This window comes from Calypte anna, chromosome 1 (assembly GCF_003957555.1).
Source record: "Calypte anna isolate BGI_N300 chromosome 1, bCalAnn1_v1.p, whole genome shotgun sequence".
NCBI classification, from domain to species: Eukaryota; Metazoa; Chordata; class Aves; order Apodiformes; family Trochilidae; genus Calypte; species Calypte anna.
In genome coordinates, this window is record NC_044244.1 from 163,584,543 (window position 1) to 163,603,080 (window position 18,538).

Below are 18,538 nucleotides of genomic sequence, written 5' to 3' on the forward strand. Positions count from 1 at the left end.
ATTCAAACAGAGAGGAAAGTTTGCAAATTGTCTGTTTGGTTAAAATCCAATTTAACAATACCAAACTAAGGACATGATTTGTGTAGACTAACATAAGATGTTTCAAAGTCACTTGTCTAAGTTCCTCATCCTAGGATTCATTTATAGTTAATAAACAGAGAATCTCCAGATGGTTAGTCATCTCATTTGTTTTAGGCATTTCACTTGGGGGAAAGGAAACTTTCTATACATTACTAATAGCCAAGACTGTACCAGAATAAATATCAAAACCATGCATTCTGTAGTGCTGCTTCTCTCATTACTCTATCCTTTAAAATCTCTATCCTTTACTCTATCCTTTTGGTCTCTTTTCCCAGGCAACTCTCAGTAAGACAAGTGGGCATGGTCTTAAATTGTGCCGGGGGAAGTTCAGATTGGATATTAGAAAGAATTTTTTCACGGAAAGGGTGATCAGACATTGGAACGGGCTGCCTGGAGAGGTGGTGGACTCTTCGTCCCTGGAGACATTTAAAAAGCGACTCGATATGGCACTCAGTGCCATGGTCTAGTGACTGTGGCGGTAGTTGATCAAGGGTTCGACTCGATGATCTCTGAGGTCCCTTCCAACCCAGCCTATTCTATGATTCTATGAAAAACATATGGATGTTCTCTGTGGTCATCTCCCACAAGGAGATACCATCTTTTCATGCGAGTCAACCACATGAAAAACAACATCAGATGCATAAAGAAAAAAAAAAAATCACACATCTCCAACCTCTAATTGCAAGGTATGACAAGAAGCACAACCTGGAAACTACAATTTTTCTTGTGAGAAACAGGACATAGACAGATATAACCTTTCAACTGAGTAACAATAACATCTTTCAAATATCCTAGAGAAACCAAAGGACAACACCGCATGGTGTGGAACATTCCCAGAGAATTTCATTAACCTTAGCAGTATTAAGGGATTTTTTTGTGTTGTCCTGAGAAAAGCAAAGAAAATGAGATCAGAAAATAAAAACAAAGAAATACAGAAAAAAAAAATGAAACGTATGAAAAGAAGGGAAGAGGTAAATGGAAATCCTAGTCACAGAGAGCTTTTAACTTAAAAATTTAAAATTTATTTACATTTTTTAATTTATTTATTAAAAGATACACTAGGTACTGAAACTGCATTATTCCAGGTTAATACTCCAACTTCAAACATGAGACAACCACACACAGCAGAAATTAAATTTTCATACAAAGTTACTTGATAACACAGCTCATATCATTACCCAGAGTGATGAGTTCTGATATATTTGGGAGTTTTGTCTACAAGCTTTCAAAAATTATGTTTACTGGGTGGTGTTCTTGAAGTATTTTGTAATCTGCAATTTACTTATATAGGAGCCTGTTTGCCTTTCTTTTCCTATCTCTTTATATTCACATTGGAAATTAATATAAAGTTTTGCTGGCTCAAGGCAAAACTAAAATATTAAGTATTCTACCATTTAAGACAGCATCATTCTAAACTGAAAGCTACCTCCTGCTCGGAAGGAGCAGTTCTAACACCCAAACATGAGATTTTTTTAAATGAACTATATATAAGCTGTTGTAGCTATAAGGGAGAGAGGATTATTTTTTTTTAAATCCAAGTAATCTGAACTAGAGTCAAGAATAAAGCACATCATGATTCCAGAGACTCAGTACTAGATATAATTTTCAGCATCTTCATAACCAAACATGGAAAAAAAAATCTCCCCATTCAACAGTAATTAGGTCTTGTACTCTTAATTTTTAACTGAAGAAGTGTTTACTAATTCAGTTCTACCTAGTCTAGCCCACGTGTAATGCAGCAGTACCTGTATTAGGTTAGGTGCGTCAGGCCTGTAACATAGAATCACAGAATGGTTTGAGTTGGAAGGGACCTTAAAAATCCTCTAGTTCCCCATGCAGGGAGGGACAGGGACCAAGTTGCTCAAAGCTCCACACAACCTGGCCTTGAATACTTGGACAGAGGCAGAATCCATAACTTCCCTGGGCAATCTCTTCTTCTGTCTAACCACCCTCACAGGAAAGAATTTCTTCCTAGAGTCTAAGCTAAATCTACCCTCTTTCAGTTTAAAATCATTACCCCTTGCCCTATCACTACATGCTCTTGTAAAAAGTCCCTCCCCAGCTTTCCTGTAGCCCCCTTCAGATACTTGAAGATCGCTGTAAGGTCTTCCTGGACCTTATATACTGCTATTTTAAGGATTTTTAAATATCAGAGTAAAACTTTGAAAAGAAAGCTTTTCACCTTATTTTTGACATGCTATTGTATTCTATAGCTGTGCAGCTTGTGTGTCCATCAGTCATCTGTAAACGTAACATTCTGGGAGCAGCCTGAGATTCTTCGTTGTCCTTTGGTGCAGCAACATTCCGGATTTTCTGTATTTGAAGAACACATGGCCCTTCCAGCTATAAATGCAAAACAGAAAATACAAAACCATTAACACCAGGAGGCAACCACACTGTAACACCTACACACACTAACATATGCCCCTAGATAAAGGAAAGTGTAACTTGATCAGTCATGTCCAATTTCTGTCACTCGTGTACTGTATGTTCTAAACCATGATAAAAAATGGCTTTTTCAGAGAAACAGCTGTGATGTTTTATGCAGCTCTGTGATATACATTATGGACAAGTAGTGAATGAAAAGAACTGGGGAGGCAAATAAACATACACAAGTATTATTATTTCCCAACATACAGTTATCCAGAGTCCAGATACAATTTCATTTGCTGTATTGCATGGTCGCATGACACTCTCAACTTGGTGTTGTCTGCAATTTCAAATTTTAATTGAGTACACACTAATTCTTGTCTCTGAGAAATAAACATGAATAATCTGTTGCTGCTTTACAGATGTCTAGAACCCAAGAGCAGAGCAGAAAGATATGAAATAGTGCACATTTCATAAGCTTCTTCCCTTTAAGAAATGGAATAGGTAGCCCAGAACAACACAAAATTAAAGCAGATAACCACGAGACAAAAATATATAAAGAAAAGAGAAATAATTAGATTTAAAAATAGAAGCAGCAAAACTACAGAAATTAGAAGACAAGGAAAGAGGAATTTTATTTATTATGAGAAAAAAAAAGAAACCAAAATATGTTAGGACTATCAACAAGGCATGAAATTGCAGTAAGAAGAGTCAACAAAAGGAGCAAAAGCAGCCTCCTCTGGAGTTCACTTCTTAATGGTTTTATTATCTCAAGACAACAGCCAGTAACATAAATTTAAATTTATACAGAAGTTCCCTATTCTTGACATTTTCAACTAAACTTAAATTTTTAGGCACCTGCATTGCTTATTACTTCAAATCAAATCAGGGAAAGTACAGTATTTGGGATGGAGAATTTCACAAAGGATGAAAAAGTCTGAAATTTGCTAAAACTTGAGGCTTCTCTTGTATGTTGGTGGTTTTTTTCAGTAAAGAATGTTTGAAGAGCATAAATAAGAACAACAGTGTTTTTAACAAATGCTGACTAAACTTGGTATCTTTAAATATAAAAGACTAACTCTGTTTCTTATGCAAATGGAAGACTTTTTTCCCTTTATTTCAACAGAAGCAAAACTGGATCACCTAATGTATAGTGTGAAAACAAGTTCCCTACTCTATTAGTTAACTACAACAAAGAAGCTACAAAAACAAAATTTTAGCATTTTTTCATACAGAAAAATTCTCTGTAGTAGTGAATGAACCACAGCCTATGGTTTTCTTCAACAAAAATGTATGCTTGTCATAAACTAACAGTGTCAAACATAGACTGCAATAAAGCAGAGCTACACATTTGTCGAGCTTGGACAAGAGTCTGCTTCTTTAACAAAGAAAAGTACATGCCACTTCCAATAAAACAGGTGTAAAAGAGGACTTGAAGTCTGTAGTTTTCTCGAATACACACATTAACACCATGATTTTTTTCATGTACGTAACTGGAACGTCAGATTACCCGTATCTCCCAGTTCAGCTCACTTCCCCTCTCATCCCATAAAACAAACACATAGTGATAGGAAAAGAAAAAGGTCACTCTTCCTGCAGAACAAAGACAACAGTCCTGGGATGCCAGGTGAATCCAGGAGTCCAATGCCAGCACTTCTTGAGTGCACTACTGTAAACTGTCATTGTGAGAACCAAGACAGGAAAAAATATTAGAATAAATACTTAAAAACCAAATCAGCTCTCAGGTGATGAATGTCATATACAAAAAGGCTGGACAATTTTTTTTCATCCAACAGAATTTTTCAGTAAAATATCAAGTATCCTAAGTCGCTGGACTGGTTATACTCCCACTGCTAAGGCTGCAAGTAATTTTCTATTGTAAAACCACAGCTCTCAGTTCAGTTCCTACTAATACACTGAACACTTCATACACTAGTGTTGAGTATGTCAGACAATTTCAACATACCCAGGGCTCCTCCTGCCCCCAGGAAGGGGAGGAAAGATAAAACCTTTCAAAATACCAGCTAGATCAATTTAATTTTTTCTAAAAATGGTCAATCTGCTTGGCTTATGGTTAAAGCAAGTTCTTTCTTTTAATGCTTCTATAACCTCTACTCTTTGAAAAAAGGGATCACAGTTCAACAAAACTATAATAATACCTGGAATTAAATGATACATGGAATGTTATGAAGAGAGGTTTAGAACACTTCAATTAAAAGAAACAAACAAAACAAAGCAAATAAAAAACTAAAAAACAACCAAGTAGAAAACCAAATTGCATTTTATGTGCTGTAGTTGTATAAACAGCTGTCAGGTATTAAAGACTAAACAATATAAATAAGTTAAGAGTACAGAACATAATCAAAATGTCTTCACTTTTTCAAGGTGAAAAATTTAATATCTTATACTATATAATGTATAATATTCAAACTGTATGTTTTACATTGATGCATAGGGAAACTGCTGGGTAAGTCAGAATCTGACATTTAAGACAGCACACAGAGTCATAAGAAGAATGAGTACAAATGAAAGTTTAATAAAAACCTCATTGAGACATATCTTACTCCACTTCTTCCTTGTTATTCACAACACCTATCCAAGCTTATTCAAGAACACACAACTATTATGAAGGAAAACAAATACAAACAAACAAAAAAAAAAGCACAAAGTAAACAAATCTCCATGCTCTCATATGATGGGATATGATCAGGTCTTTCTGGACATAGCTCACATATAGTTCATTAAAACACCATTTACTCATCTGTAGTTAGCTTGTAGGCTTTTAAAACATGAAGAAAACCATCCAAATGCTTACATCACATAGTGTCGAGAAAAAAAAATCTGAAATATTAACTACAGACACACAATGGAGGGAAATAATTGATCAACAGCTGGAATCACTGTATCTATCTACAACAAATCAATAGCCTTTCCAGGAAATCCTGTAAATCTGTAAAACTATTTTGCATGAGTGCTCTTCAAACAGTGTTTACATCTGCCCTAATACATGCCATTTAAAACATTATTGCTCACAAGCAGGAATTAAACCAGTATTGCCATTCTTAGAATGAGAGGAGATGCTCCAGACCAAGCTAACGCAATCAAATACGACCAAGGTAGAACACAGCATTTTAACAAATTAATCTCTTCAGCTCCCTAAATTACAGAAATAAAATTGCAAATAGTGCCTAACAGCTGGCTAATGATACTCACTAAGTTTTGCAATATAGCAACTAGGCTATATTCTATTCTTTTCAAGCTTGTTATTGCACTATCTTCCTGAATTGCTCTGACACACTCAAACTGCTCTTAAAAAACCAAGCAGTCTGCCTTTCACGAATATTTAGTTTATTACATCTAATATTGTATGTTTATTCTCAAAAATATGGAAGTAATTATGCCATTTCAAGAACTCCTGACAGAGTCACGAGGAGCTAAGAACACAAAATACTGATCAAGGTGAAGAGCTCAGTGTCCAGAACCTGCCTAAGGCTGCCAAATAAGAATGTCTAAAAAGACTACAACTCAGTTCAATCTGTCAACACTACTGCACATAGAGCTTTACTGACATCATCTCAGTTGGAGAAAAACAAACAAAGAATTAAAGATATGTAGGATAATTTTTGACACATGCAGTTTCAAATGCAGTTGCATCAAAAGATCTGATGCAACATCACCCTCACTGAAAGGTAAACGTGAGCAACTTGAGACTGCAGAGATTTTTTTTAAACACAGATTAGTTGTAACTGGAAGAGCAAATCTGACCATCCCTTAAAAAGCTGTAGGAAATCAAAATCAAAGAGATACTAAAAGGCAAGAAAGCACAGTTAATTCTATTAGCATAGTGAGACAGAAACTGGGAAGAGTATGAGTAACTTCAAACAGTAATTAGAATTGCTGGCAACTTACATTCTGACTGCTTACTATCAATCTGTCAATACTCAGAAAGCATCTCTGAGCTCAAAAATTAAATCCTTTCCAGATGCATCTTCTGGAATAAGTGTTTCCATTGCGATGGAACATAAATACTCAAAAGAAAATGTTATGCCTTAACTGTAACATCATTACTAAATTATACCTTATAACTTTATACTCTCCTTTGGCTTTCATTTCCCTTAAAATCTTTTGTGTATTTATAGTGTACAGTCATCCAGATGGAAATGGAAAGGTTTGGCTTCTTAAAATCCTATGCAAATGTGGCCATCTTGTGGTTAATGCTGGTAATATTGATATTTTATTTTTTAAGTCATGTAAAGCACAGATATGAGTGAGTAAAACATTTTTATGTGTTAATTCATAAAGTTGATTATCTTCTGCAATGGTCAAATAACCATGATGTTTCACTCTATGCCAGCTTTTGTACAAGTATTTGCCTATTACACTAATACTAGAATATAAAACTATTTTCTAAGTGAAATGGAAACACACCATATGTTCTCAAGATACAGATAAATAATAGGACTCCTGGTTTTGGATGAGGAACAACAGTAGTATGTAATTTCTGTTGTTTCCAGAAGCATTTCTGAACCACAGATGACTACTCTCTACTTAGAAACTATATTAAGAAGTCATATGCCCCAGCCATATCGCCTATTTACATAAAGCAATATCCTCCGTTATGGACACATAATTCTGTGATATAAAATATTTTATACATTGCAAGCTAAATAGCAGCACACTTAAGAAGTCAGATTTGCTTTCTGTTACTCAAAAAAAAAAAAAAGAAAAAAAAGGAAACATCACAGTTAAGCAAGCAAAGATTCAGTATTCAGTACACTATCTAATAGTCTGGCCTAACTATAAACAAAAGTCGTTCTCAAGCAGTCTTCTTTTGTTCAATCATTACTTCTTTTTAAAACCTGGAAGATTATTTTCCTCCAGCAAATGGTTTGCATGTGTTTGCCTTATTTTCTTTTAGAATAATTTTTAAAAAAGAGTTGATCAAAGTACGAAAAAACTATTTTTCTACAAGTTCACATGACAAAAATCCTGCCTCCTTACTACTGATGCAAGCATGCAAGTCCCCAGGCATTTAACAAACACCATTTTTCAAACAATCATTTGTCTTTAAGACCATTAGGGTCCATGGTTTTCTTCCGTCCTGCCTTTCTTCTCCAGCTTCTGAAAATTCCTGCTGCTGTTCTCGGGAGTCTCTACCCAAGAGGAAAAACCCCTCTTCTCCTCTGTATTTTTAACTATTAATACTGGAAAGAATCCAAAAGCACTGATCTCTCTCAACCACCTGACAATCCGGGAAGCAGAAATACTGCAAGTCAAAAAAACTTTCAAAATGGAAATTTGGACTGGAGAGAATTCCTGCAGCAATCAGTCCTCCATTTCCATCATCCCATGGAGAAATTTATCAAGCTCGATTCAGTAATAGTTCCTTATTTTTAATTGAGGCTCCTATTTTCTACTGCCATTAACCAAAAAAATGAGAACCTTCAAACACAAACACACCCACACACACAGAATAACACAAAGCAGAACATACACGGAGGGGAGAGCAGCAGGCCTTACAGGGGTCCTTAAAAATTTGTGTAGGTTTTTCTCAGCTTTCTCTTTCTCTTTCTTTTAATTTTCTTAGTGTCCAGTTTTACAACGCATAAATGTATTTGTGACTTGAATAGCTAACCCAGAAGAAAACATTTTAAAGCAGGAAAGTAGATTCTTATATATAACGTCCAAAGTTTTCAGGAAATCAATGACACTTTCACCTTTAATTGATGACTTGGACTATATTCTAACAACAGAAATTCAGAAAACATTCTCTGTAAAAAAAATGGACAAGTTACTAAGGATACTCCCAAATGATGAAAGCTGAATAATTAAATAAATCCTATCATAATGCAACAAACTCTGAAACAACAGTACTATTAAAGTAATTTTGGATGGAAATCATGCTTCAACAACAGAACTAAATTATGCAAGCACTACCACACAAACAACCTTAATGCCATGAAGACTTAGATTTAGTCAAATATATTTGAACACTGTGAATATTCAATGATCTAAAATGCAAGATTCAGTGATACTCCAATCAAGCAACTGGAAAATTAACACTGAAAAAAAAGATGAAGCCATTATTTTGCTTGTTTTCTGTATTTTAAAACCAGGATACTGAAGACAAAGAAAAATACCAAGATCACAGGTATAAGAAACAGCTAAATTAAATTCTTTTAAATTCTAAAAATTTTTTTAAGTGTGGAAGTATCTTTAACAGCATCTTATCCAGAAACCTAAACAAGTAAGCATTAACTTCATAAAATATCACCTGAATGGAAAAAAAAAAAACACCTACAACTTTTAAAAAAGTATTTTCTCAGATGTTAGTTTAATAAGTAGTGCGTTGCATGTAGAGACTGCTGCCTAGCTAAAAATTATGATGCTGAAATACAGTGTCTCTCAAGTGGGCTCTTCATATCTGGCAATTATGTTCCTGCTGCTGCTGTTCCTGTATAAGCCAGCGTTAACAGTACTCACCAATCCATCTAGACAATAGCATCAGCAGAAAAAACCAAATCAAAACAGCTCTTAACAACCTTTCTCAATCTTGTTTTATCAAAACAAACCCACCTTGCTTTATCACTATTTGAATTTCAACAACAGTGAAATGCTTCCCTAGAACTTTCACATCAGTCATATAGACTGTCAATATTTGTGGGGTAACAACTTGAACTGAGAACTACTACTAGGTTTGAAATGAAATTCCTTCATTTATCCACTCTCTTAACTGCACCTAAGGAAGAAAAGAGGAAGGGTGTACTGAAGGAAATAAATTTAATTTCTATCTAAACATACAATATATGTTAAAAATCTAGGGCAGCCCAGTTTTGAGTACAGCACTAATCTGTAGCACATACAGTGTTAGAGAGTATAACATGGTTTACCCACATAACCTATGGGATACACTGTCACAGGAAATTTACATAAAGTAGTTATAATCAGGTATGTAAGTCAAGTAATACAATGTCACCCTGTATCACCATGAGCCCTAATCATAGAGCTGCTTTGCTTTAGTCTAACCTGCTTTGTTGTACTTGTAAGAATAGAGGAAAATGAACTTCTGATACCATGTCACAATTAAATAGGTTAAATGACTTCAGTAATAAAGGAGGTTGCTAAGATTGTTCCCTTTTTTTAAAGCATTTCAAAGTTGAGAAATAAGAATCCTCTCTTTACAAAGCCTGGTGGGCGTATTAATATAATTGTACATTTATCCTATAACGTAATCAAATCTTGGGTTCCCTCTTATGTGAAATAATGACAAAGCCAGATTAATGCAGTGTAGAAGACTGTCACAATGGATAAATCACAGAACAGAAAAAGTGAAGTAAAAACATTGCCTACCTTTTCCACTTTTCCGCCATTGATGTCACTGGGGAGGAATTTCTTGCCAATCGTTCTTAAATCTGTCTGAAATTAATAGAAAAAAACCCAAGATAATATTAACCTAAAGTATCCTATTAAAAAAAAAAAAAAAAAAGCAATATAAAATAGATGAGTATTTCTTCTATAACAACTGTTACTACACAATAAAAACACATCCCCTCTAACTGCATATGATTAAAAAATTCAATGACTAAAAGAATTTATATAGGAAATAAATTGCTTTTTAAGTTATAGTCTTGTTCTAAGCATTTTTCAAAAATTATTAAAACACTTTTACTAGATAAAAGGGAAAGACTAAATAATGCTTAATTATTGGACATAGCTGACATTTAATACAGGTAAACTTCCTTTTCCCTCTTCATCTGGCACTTAAAAGAGTAAAGGAATTTTCGTTTGTGTGTTTCTACATGTACAAGTCCTTCATAAAAGGCTGGGATGATTTTTGCAATTATATCTAGAGCAAAGCTTACATTGTTCTTCCATTAAGTGCTTTTTATCTTAAGTGTCTGATTACTTCTTATGGAAGTGAAGTAAACAGTCGCATCACATTATTCATCAACTGTGCAACATGGCCAGCGACAACATTAACCTCAAGAATTCATACAAAGGAATCAATCTCCACAAAAACTCTTTCCTCACCTAACATTTTTTGGACAAGCATATCAGTCATGGTAACGTGTGGCAAAAGGTTTGGACTAGATGGCTAAAAGGTGCAATATGTGAAAACAGAAAATAAAAACTAATTAAGCTTTACACATTAGGGTCTCAGTGTATTTACATGTGTTAGAAAAATAAAGCACAACAATGCAGCCTAGAACACTTATGTTTTCTAAACTTCATGGCTTGAAATAAGCCTGTTGTTTTAATAGAACACACTGGTGCAGATTACTATACAGAAGCTGAAAACCCTCATTATTTATTATGGTCATAAACACTTCCAGAAAAAGACAGACTAAGTGTAATCAGTAGTAGAACCGGTACATTAAGTTGCCATTAATATATGTCAATGGACTACTGTTCCAGCATTCTAATCTAGAATGGAGCAGCACTTTATTTTAATACCTAAAGCATTGTCAACAATTGTTCTTTTCAGTGAGAAACATTAGCACCTTACAAATAGAAAGCTAATTGAAGGGATGCTCTCTTAGCCTATTTACTCTGAATATCTACTAGAGTGGATAAACACTCAACCCACACTCAGTTGCACCAGACAGCCATAGATAATGACAAGAAAGCACATTCAGTTTTCAATCTGCATCCACTTGAGGGCCTGATTGTCAGCTGTCAGTTTTTTATCTCTCAATAGTACACAGGCTCCCTATTATTCCCTATTTAACCAACAGGGTAACATTTTATGGGCATGAAAGCAAATAACTTAATGACAAAAATATTGATAGCCAATTTAAACTGGCTTTGGAGTACTTACATATTTGTGGTTTATTTTACTTTTATAATCTATCAAACAAATACAACACATGTACACACAAATGATCACATCAACACTTGTTCAAAAATATAATTAAATTAAGGTAATGACCAGCAATTCGTAAGTACTGTATTTATTTTTTTTAAAGAAGTAATGCATTCACAGTTGAAAAACCAAATGCTTACCTTCTGCATGCTTTGCATTACATTCTACGCATAGATTTTTGTATTATAATTTTGCCTTCTTTTCAAACTCATTACCTGAATTGGTGCACACATACATGAGTGACTGGACACATGCCTCAATGAATAAATAAAAGGTACAGAAAGGATACTCTTATCAGAGTAGCATCTTAAACCAACAGTGGTTAAGTGCCTAAGATGGACCAAATAGCCCTAACAGTTCTCATTTACAATATCCTGTGAAGTGCAGAAGTGTTAAGACTTCTGACTATGGATGACTGAGAAGTTTAAAACTCTCCCTTGTGATTTTGACAGGTAAATTACACATATAAGTAACAATCATATGGATTAAATAGCTGTTCTCATTTCATTGCTATGGAAAAGGAGCAGACTTACTGATGTTTACTAACAATGCATATACTAGAATTCTGAAAAACAGGAATTGACCTGCACACTTTTCTTGAGTCCTTGAAAAGTATTAAGGTTTATTGCTTCCAAGTTGTTTCTCTATCTTGTATATTTTTGTATCTATCCGTTAGCAGAAATGACTACCAATCCAGATTTCTACAGTAAAAAAATAATCATGAATACAAACACATCACATTTAGTTTGAATACACTGTAAGGAATATCATCCAGAAGTCAAACTAAGTTAATGTGTTTTATTCTTCCCAACCAACTAATATTTTGTACTACTATTTCATATCCATGTCAGCACACAGCACTTCTGATTTGCTTACTGCTTGTACTTTGGCTTTATATTTCATTTCATAAACATATTTTCCTACAGTAAGTTACGTTCTTTTTTCTACCCCAAGTTTCATAGTCTGGAATAGGTATCATTTCCAAATAAAGCTCAGCACTCATACACACAAGGAGAGATGTAGGTATTCTGTCCTTTACGTAAATCACACAAAGGTACACTTAGTCAGCTACACAAATCTACAGGTGACATGTCAGATATATCATTTTTATCATGATGTGTCAGAAAAAAAAAGTTTTCACAATCATAACTTACATTAAGGGCAACTAGGATAATGTCATTTGTATTGACTTTTTCAGAAGAACTTATGCAAGCTTCAATTCCTTCATCTGAAAGATACCTGGTAAAGAAAAAAAACCAAAAAAACAGAATATCAGATGATGTATTTATGAAGCAAAATTTTTTTTTTCTGTATAGAATATTAGCATATTTAGAGTGTATCTTTCTTGCTGGTAGAATTTAAAAATACTTGGCAAATTACTTCATATTATCAGTTTCCTTACACTAATATGAGATGAGTATCAGATTTCTTCTCCCATAATTTCTAAACAACAAAAAAACCCTAAATACCAAAATATAAAAAACAAATAAAAAAACAGAAAACAAAAAACACCACACAGAAAAAGAGCCCTACTTCCAAAAGAACAGACATCACCCTATTTATGATGAACGTGACACTACCTTCCTCATGTTCACCCTCTTCCATCCACCCCAAATTATAAGAACCTGGTTTGAAAATCTTTGAAATGGCATATTCTCCCTCATGCACTTGCAAGGAAAAAAAAACAAAACAAAACCAACCAACCAAAACCCATGCTACACAAAACAGAAAACATAATCACATCTGTTTCTAAAATCAAAGACTGTGTGGTAAAACCCTCATGGGCTGGGGCAGTTAACACCACTCACCTACAAGATATGCTCCTGTTCACTGGGCCACAAGACAACTAATAAAAGCCCAACTGCATTACAGTGTATCAATTGTCAAATAAGATTAAAAAGATGAAATAAGAATAGAAACCTCCTCCCACAATCACATTTGGAAACAAAATTTGTGGCCCTCATGATGGCAGGCCAGAATCAGTATCTTTCTGCCAGAATTTTGCAAGCATGCAATAATTCACTCATCTGAAAACCAAGGAAGTTTAAAGTATATTCAGCCAATCAGTTCAAAAGGGTTGACCTTTTCATACCTCCAAAAACACTTAAAAAAATTTATAATTTTAACATAAGCAATTTTTACAGTTATTCATTTTGCCTAGTATTTCCTATTTGAAGCCCTCGTTCCAATTTTTTGTAATGTATTAAGATGTAACCACTACTGTTTTCCAGCAAGGCAATCTATCTGGCAATCTGCCTTATCTGAGCAGCTCTACATTTCATTTAAATACAACACAGCAACCATTAAGTAATTTATATTTGGTAGATACCCAGTCTGAAACACAGTACTTGACCAAATATTTCAATAACTACCTACGAATAAATCACCATTTCCCAAGGAACAGAAGAATGAGTTAAGAAAGAAAGCTTACTATAAATTTAGAGATACTAAAATTAAATATTCCTAAGTCCTTAAAGATATACTTTTTTTTTAATTAAAATGACACCCACAGTGTAAAAAGAAAAACATTTGAAGGAAAGTAAACTTGATAGGTCTTTTTGATTCTAGCCTAGGTAACATTACCATAACCTTCTCCAGGACTGCCAGTGTTTCCAGATCAATGAATGATGAAACAAAACTAAAACAACGCAAACCCCAATTGCACTCAATGGGAAAAACAACACTTACATGAAACATAAAAAGAAACAATCCTATTTTTTTCATATAAAAGGCAGACCCTGGAGAAGGATAAGATGGCAAGATTTGCAAGTTTGTATGATAATGCAAAATTTCCCAGCTGAGTGACTCTGAATGCAAACTCTGAAGATTCATGTAACAGCTATCAATGAGCAGATGGATCCTGTCAGCTGGAGTCAGAAGGTGAAGCAGAACAACACCCACTCTGTTCCAGAGGAAACCTGTACAGGTATGTCCTACAGGCTCTATTGCACTCTTAAGGCTTCAACTGTGTTTTTTTATTACACCAATAGACTTCCTCCTAGAAACAGAAGTACTATACACTCTACAAGTGTTAGCTTCTTTTGTTACCTTCAGCTTAAAACTGAACATAAATTCAAAACCAGGAGCTGGGGGAACTACAAAATCCATAACCTGAGTTTTAGACTGTCAGGCAAGTCATGGAAAGATTCCTCCTCTTCTGCTCCTAACATAGATTAATTCATTCTTAAATTCTGCTGAAGTTAGAGGGACTGGACTTCCCTTATGATGCTTCTAAGCCTAGTATTGAGATATAACCACTACTGTTTTCCAGCAAAGAAATATATTTTTAGAGAATGAATAAACAAGAATCTGACCTAGAGTTATATTTGCTCTTGATAGGATAAAATTGTCTAATTTTACCTTCACAAAATTCACTGCTGAGTCATGATTTACTTTCTCACTACCAAGTGAAGACTGAGTCACAGATGTCAAAATCACACTGTGCTTTAGTCAAAATTTTCAGTTCAAAACCTGTTGTATACACATATATAAGTTTTGTTTAGTTTGTCTTATTACTTTGGAAGCTTTTTGAGACCGAAGGATAAAGAGAAACTCACTGGAAAAGGCTATGCATTTTTACATGCTAATTTTAAACACAGCAGTTAGCAGAAACATTGCCCACCTGACTGAAATCTCTGCCAAGATAACAGAGACATCAGTCACGAAATGCCACCATGGGCATCTGTTAGCTTGATTTAAGCAAACACCAAAGCTTTTCAGAGAAGATTGATTTGAATATTAAAATAGTCTTCAAAACCATAAAATTAATGAACATCAAAGTGGGAGCACTGGGTTGGTTCTGGGAAGTTCTGGGTTGATTGCTTTGATATTTATGACATGAAAGCATAAGCTACTTACATTCATAAGAACAATTCTTACAATAAAAACTACTTTCAAGGACAAAAAAAATCAATTCAGCAACTATCTGTCAGGTGTTGCCTCTGTGCAACAGGACACTAAAGTGTTGATTTCAGTAGAAATTGTCATGAATTGGTCAGAGCACAAACCACAACCAGAAAACAACGCACATCAGATGTAGCCAAAATACAGATCTCTCCTTCAGTTGGAGCTTGGAATTAATATGTATTAAGTCAGACTTTTCTAATTTGCCCTAGTAGTTTTCATGCACATGTATACATGCCTCATGTATTAAGGGCCCAAATACAGGTTTAGATTTTCTTTACAACCTAACAGAAAAATGTAATTTAAAATTATTTGCTTTAAAATAAATTTACTGAAAAACATGCATCTACATCCCTTAAGTATGAAAAAGGAGTTACAACAGGCAAATTTAACTCTTCAACTGGCATAATCTTTCCCTCCAGAATACAGATCATAAAGCCAGAAATCCTTCTCCAGGTTCTGAAGAGAGCCCTTTTCTACCTGCTTTTAATAAGGTTGAGATATGCTGATAGTAGGACCTTCAGAGCATTAGGCCATTCAATCATCTTGTTCTCTGTTATTAGATGAAGAAAAAAAAAATCTGACCCTGAACCAAACCAAAGAGGGGAAAAAAACCCTCCCCTAAGGCCAGAGAGAACTGCCCTGCAGCTCTGTGTGTCTATTATATTCATGAATACCCCACAACATCTACAGTTCTGCACATTTTGTAAAATTCCATGACCTGTCACAACCTTAGATAATGAAAGGTGAGCTTCGACACGATCCTATTAGAGTAATCCAATGTGTTTCCTATTTCCATGGGGTAGGAAGCAATGCTAAACCACCCATGAACCAGACCCCATTCCTGGAAGCAGCTCATGAGCTACAATCCCCAAGAGATACCCAGCAGTGCCATTCAAATTCTAACTCTTGCTCTCCATCCCTCCATCCCAAGATTTCCCCACCTTTTCTTTAAAAGGCATGGGGATAAAGGGAATAATCTGTCACAGATATCCTGCTGCAACAATCAACAGATTTCAATCATAGAATAGTCTGGCTCGGAAGGGACCTTTAAAGGCCACCTAGCCCAACACCTCTTCGATAAGCAGGAAGCACTTCAACTACATCAGCGTGCTCAGAGCCCTGTCAAACCTGATACTGAATGTTTCTTCCTTGTATCTAGTCTAAAGCTACCCTCTTTCATTTTAAAACCACTACCCTTGTCACCAGTAGGTGACAAGTAACACCTTTTTACACTAACACCAATAAGAAATTACTTGTAAAATACTTTTTAAAAGTATTTTACAAACACCAAATTATAATTATTTTCTTAACATATTCTACTACCCTGGAATATAAACCTTAAAGACTTTAAAGTAGACAACTGCTTCAACTGGCAGCTTAATATTTGGTCTTATTCACCAAAATCTAAAGCATCCTAAAGAGATGCTTCTATCTTAAAGGAAATAAAATTAAAAAAAAAAAAAAAAAGCATGAAAAAACCCCCAAAAGACACCAGAGAAGAACCTGAATGCACACACATACAAAACCACACTGAAATTTTCTCTGAAGACTGGTAACCAGAGCAACGTTCAGTGCAAATACTTTTAGTTTCCAAGACAAAAAAAAGTATGAGCTGGACTTTTCTTCCACATCTCAAAAGTTATAAATTGAAGTAATGCAGACAATTGAATTGATTTCAAAAGAATTACAGCAAGTAGCAATGCATGATTCATATAGGAATTCTGTGGCCTTGCAAAATTGATACAAATATAAAAATAAATAAATAAAACCATTTACAACAAACAGACACAGAGCTGCCACAAATAGCTGCAATAGTTGTTTGTGGAGTATTCTCTTGGGAGAGAAGGCCAAAAGATGGATGAAAATAAATGCTTCTATTGCAACTCTTCCTCATTATGCTTGCTGAAACCTGAGGGATATGTAGCATCCATTCCTCCCCCTGCCCTAGCTCCACTCACCTGAGACTTGTAGCTTCCTAGCAATAGCTTTTGTCAGAAAATTTCACAGAAAGCCTCTAGATTCTTACATTATCTTCCTGTGAAACATTAAAACAAAACCAGTAGTAATGAATCAGCATTTTGTATGTGAACCGTTCACATATGAATCCAAATATGTAATTTTTCTGTCAAAATGTTCTCAGTAAGTTTCTTTGAAAAACAAAATTTGGTAATTTTTCCTTTGTAATCTTTAGAAAAACATATTACATCAGTGAAAGGCAGAGATATTTTCCTACTGTTCCTTCATACCAAGTATGAGAACAATTTAATAACCCACTTTTACACATTATAGGTGTGTACAGTCTCCTTTTCAGTATTTCCCATTGCTAAGGGATATTACTCTGTAGTAGCAATCTCAGCTGTGCCTCTGCTTATCTCATTTTATCTTCAGCTTTACTTCATCAAGAACAGATTAAACCTGACGTGGCCTTAATAGGCAGATTTCTGTACTGCTACAATATTACCACCTATCTATGAAGAAATGGACAGTATCAAAGGAGGATCAATTTTTGCTTCTCTGCTCTATACTGCTGCATCAAATACTTATCTGCAGACAAACATGCATGTATACAAACACATTAAACACTTTAAAAGATTTGAAATATAGCTTTATGCTAGAATAAATCCACCAAGCAAACAAACAACTTTCTTAATAATATTTATTTTCCAAGCAGCTTTCTTGAAAAGCATGTTTTCTCTATTTGTTATTAACAGTTCACGTGCAAACAGATCTTCAGTCCTTCTATTCCATATTATGTTTCTCTAGAAATAATTTGTCATTTTCTCCTATCATGTCCACAATTAATATTTTATTAAGAAGCTTTCTTTAACAAAAAAAGTAAATAAGAGAAATTAATATTAATGAACATATTCTATACAATTTATATATTTCAGATTTACAACTCTGCAGAATCATTGCAATGCTAGCAGAAAACACAAACTTAGTTAACAGTAATTCAGTGCCAGCCACATGAAACTATGTCGAAGTTTCATAAAAATTGTACATGGCTATTTTCAATGTGGATGTAGAAATTCAAATGTTCCTTCCACTGTTTAACGATGAAAGCTGATCTATTCAATAACGCTATACAAAAGATAAGGTTTTAAAGGGGGGGGGGTAAGGGGTGGTAGTCACAGCTTTCAAATTTCTCTTCTTTAGTAACACCACAAAAGAAGAAATAACAATTTTAACAATAAAGCAAAATCAATTGCGAAGAACGCAGTAGTACAAGTCCACCACTGGGTGCCAGTATTGCTCCGTAACAGAAGAATCGTATCTCCTGTATGAGCTGCTTTAAAACCTTGGCGTTCCCTTAAATAG

At 34.6% G+C, this 18,538-nt stretch overlaps 1 protein-coding gene across 1 annotated transcript in view; it reads right to left on the reverse strand.

The window, feature by feature from the left end:
- The window catches only part of TDRD3 (tudor domain containing 3), a 96,689-nt gene that overhangs the window by 44,737 nt on the left and 33,414 nt on the right, over positions 1-18,538 (reverse strand). Inside the window, exons 2-4 of the mRNA XM_030451255.1 lie at positions 12,469-12,553; positions 9,802-9,867; positions 2,264-2,424 (exon numbers count right to left, since the gene is read on the reverse strand). Of these exons, the coding sequence (XP_030307115.1) occupies positions 2,264-2,424; positions 9,802-9,867; positions 12,469-12,553 (312 nt within the window). The remainder of the gene's footprint in view (positions 1-2,263; positions 2,425-9,801; positions 9,868-12,468; positions 12,554-18,538) is intronic.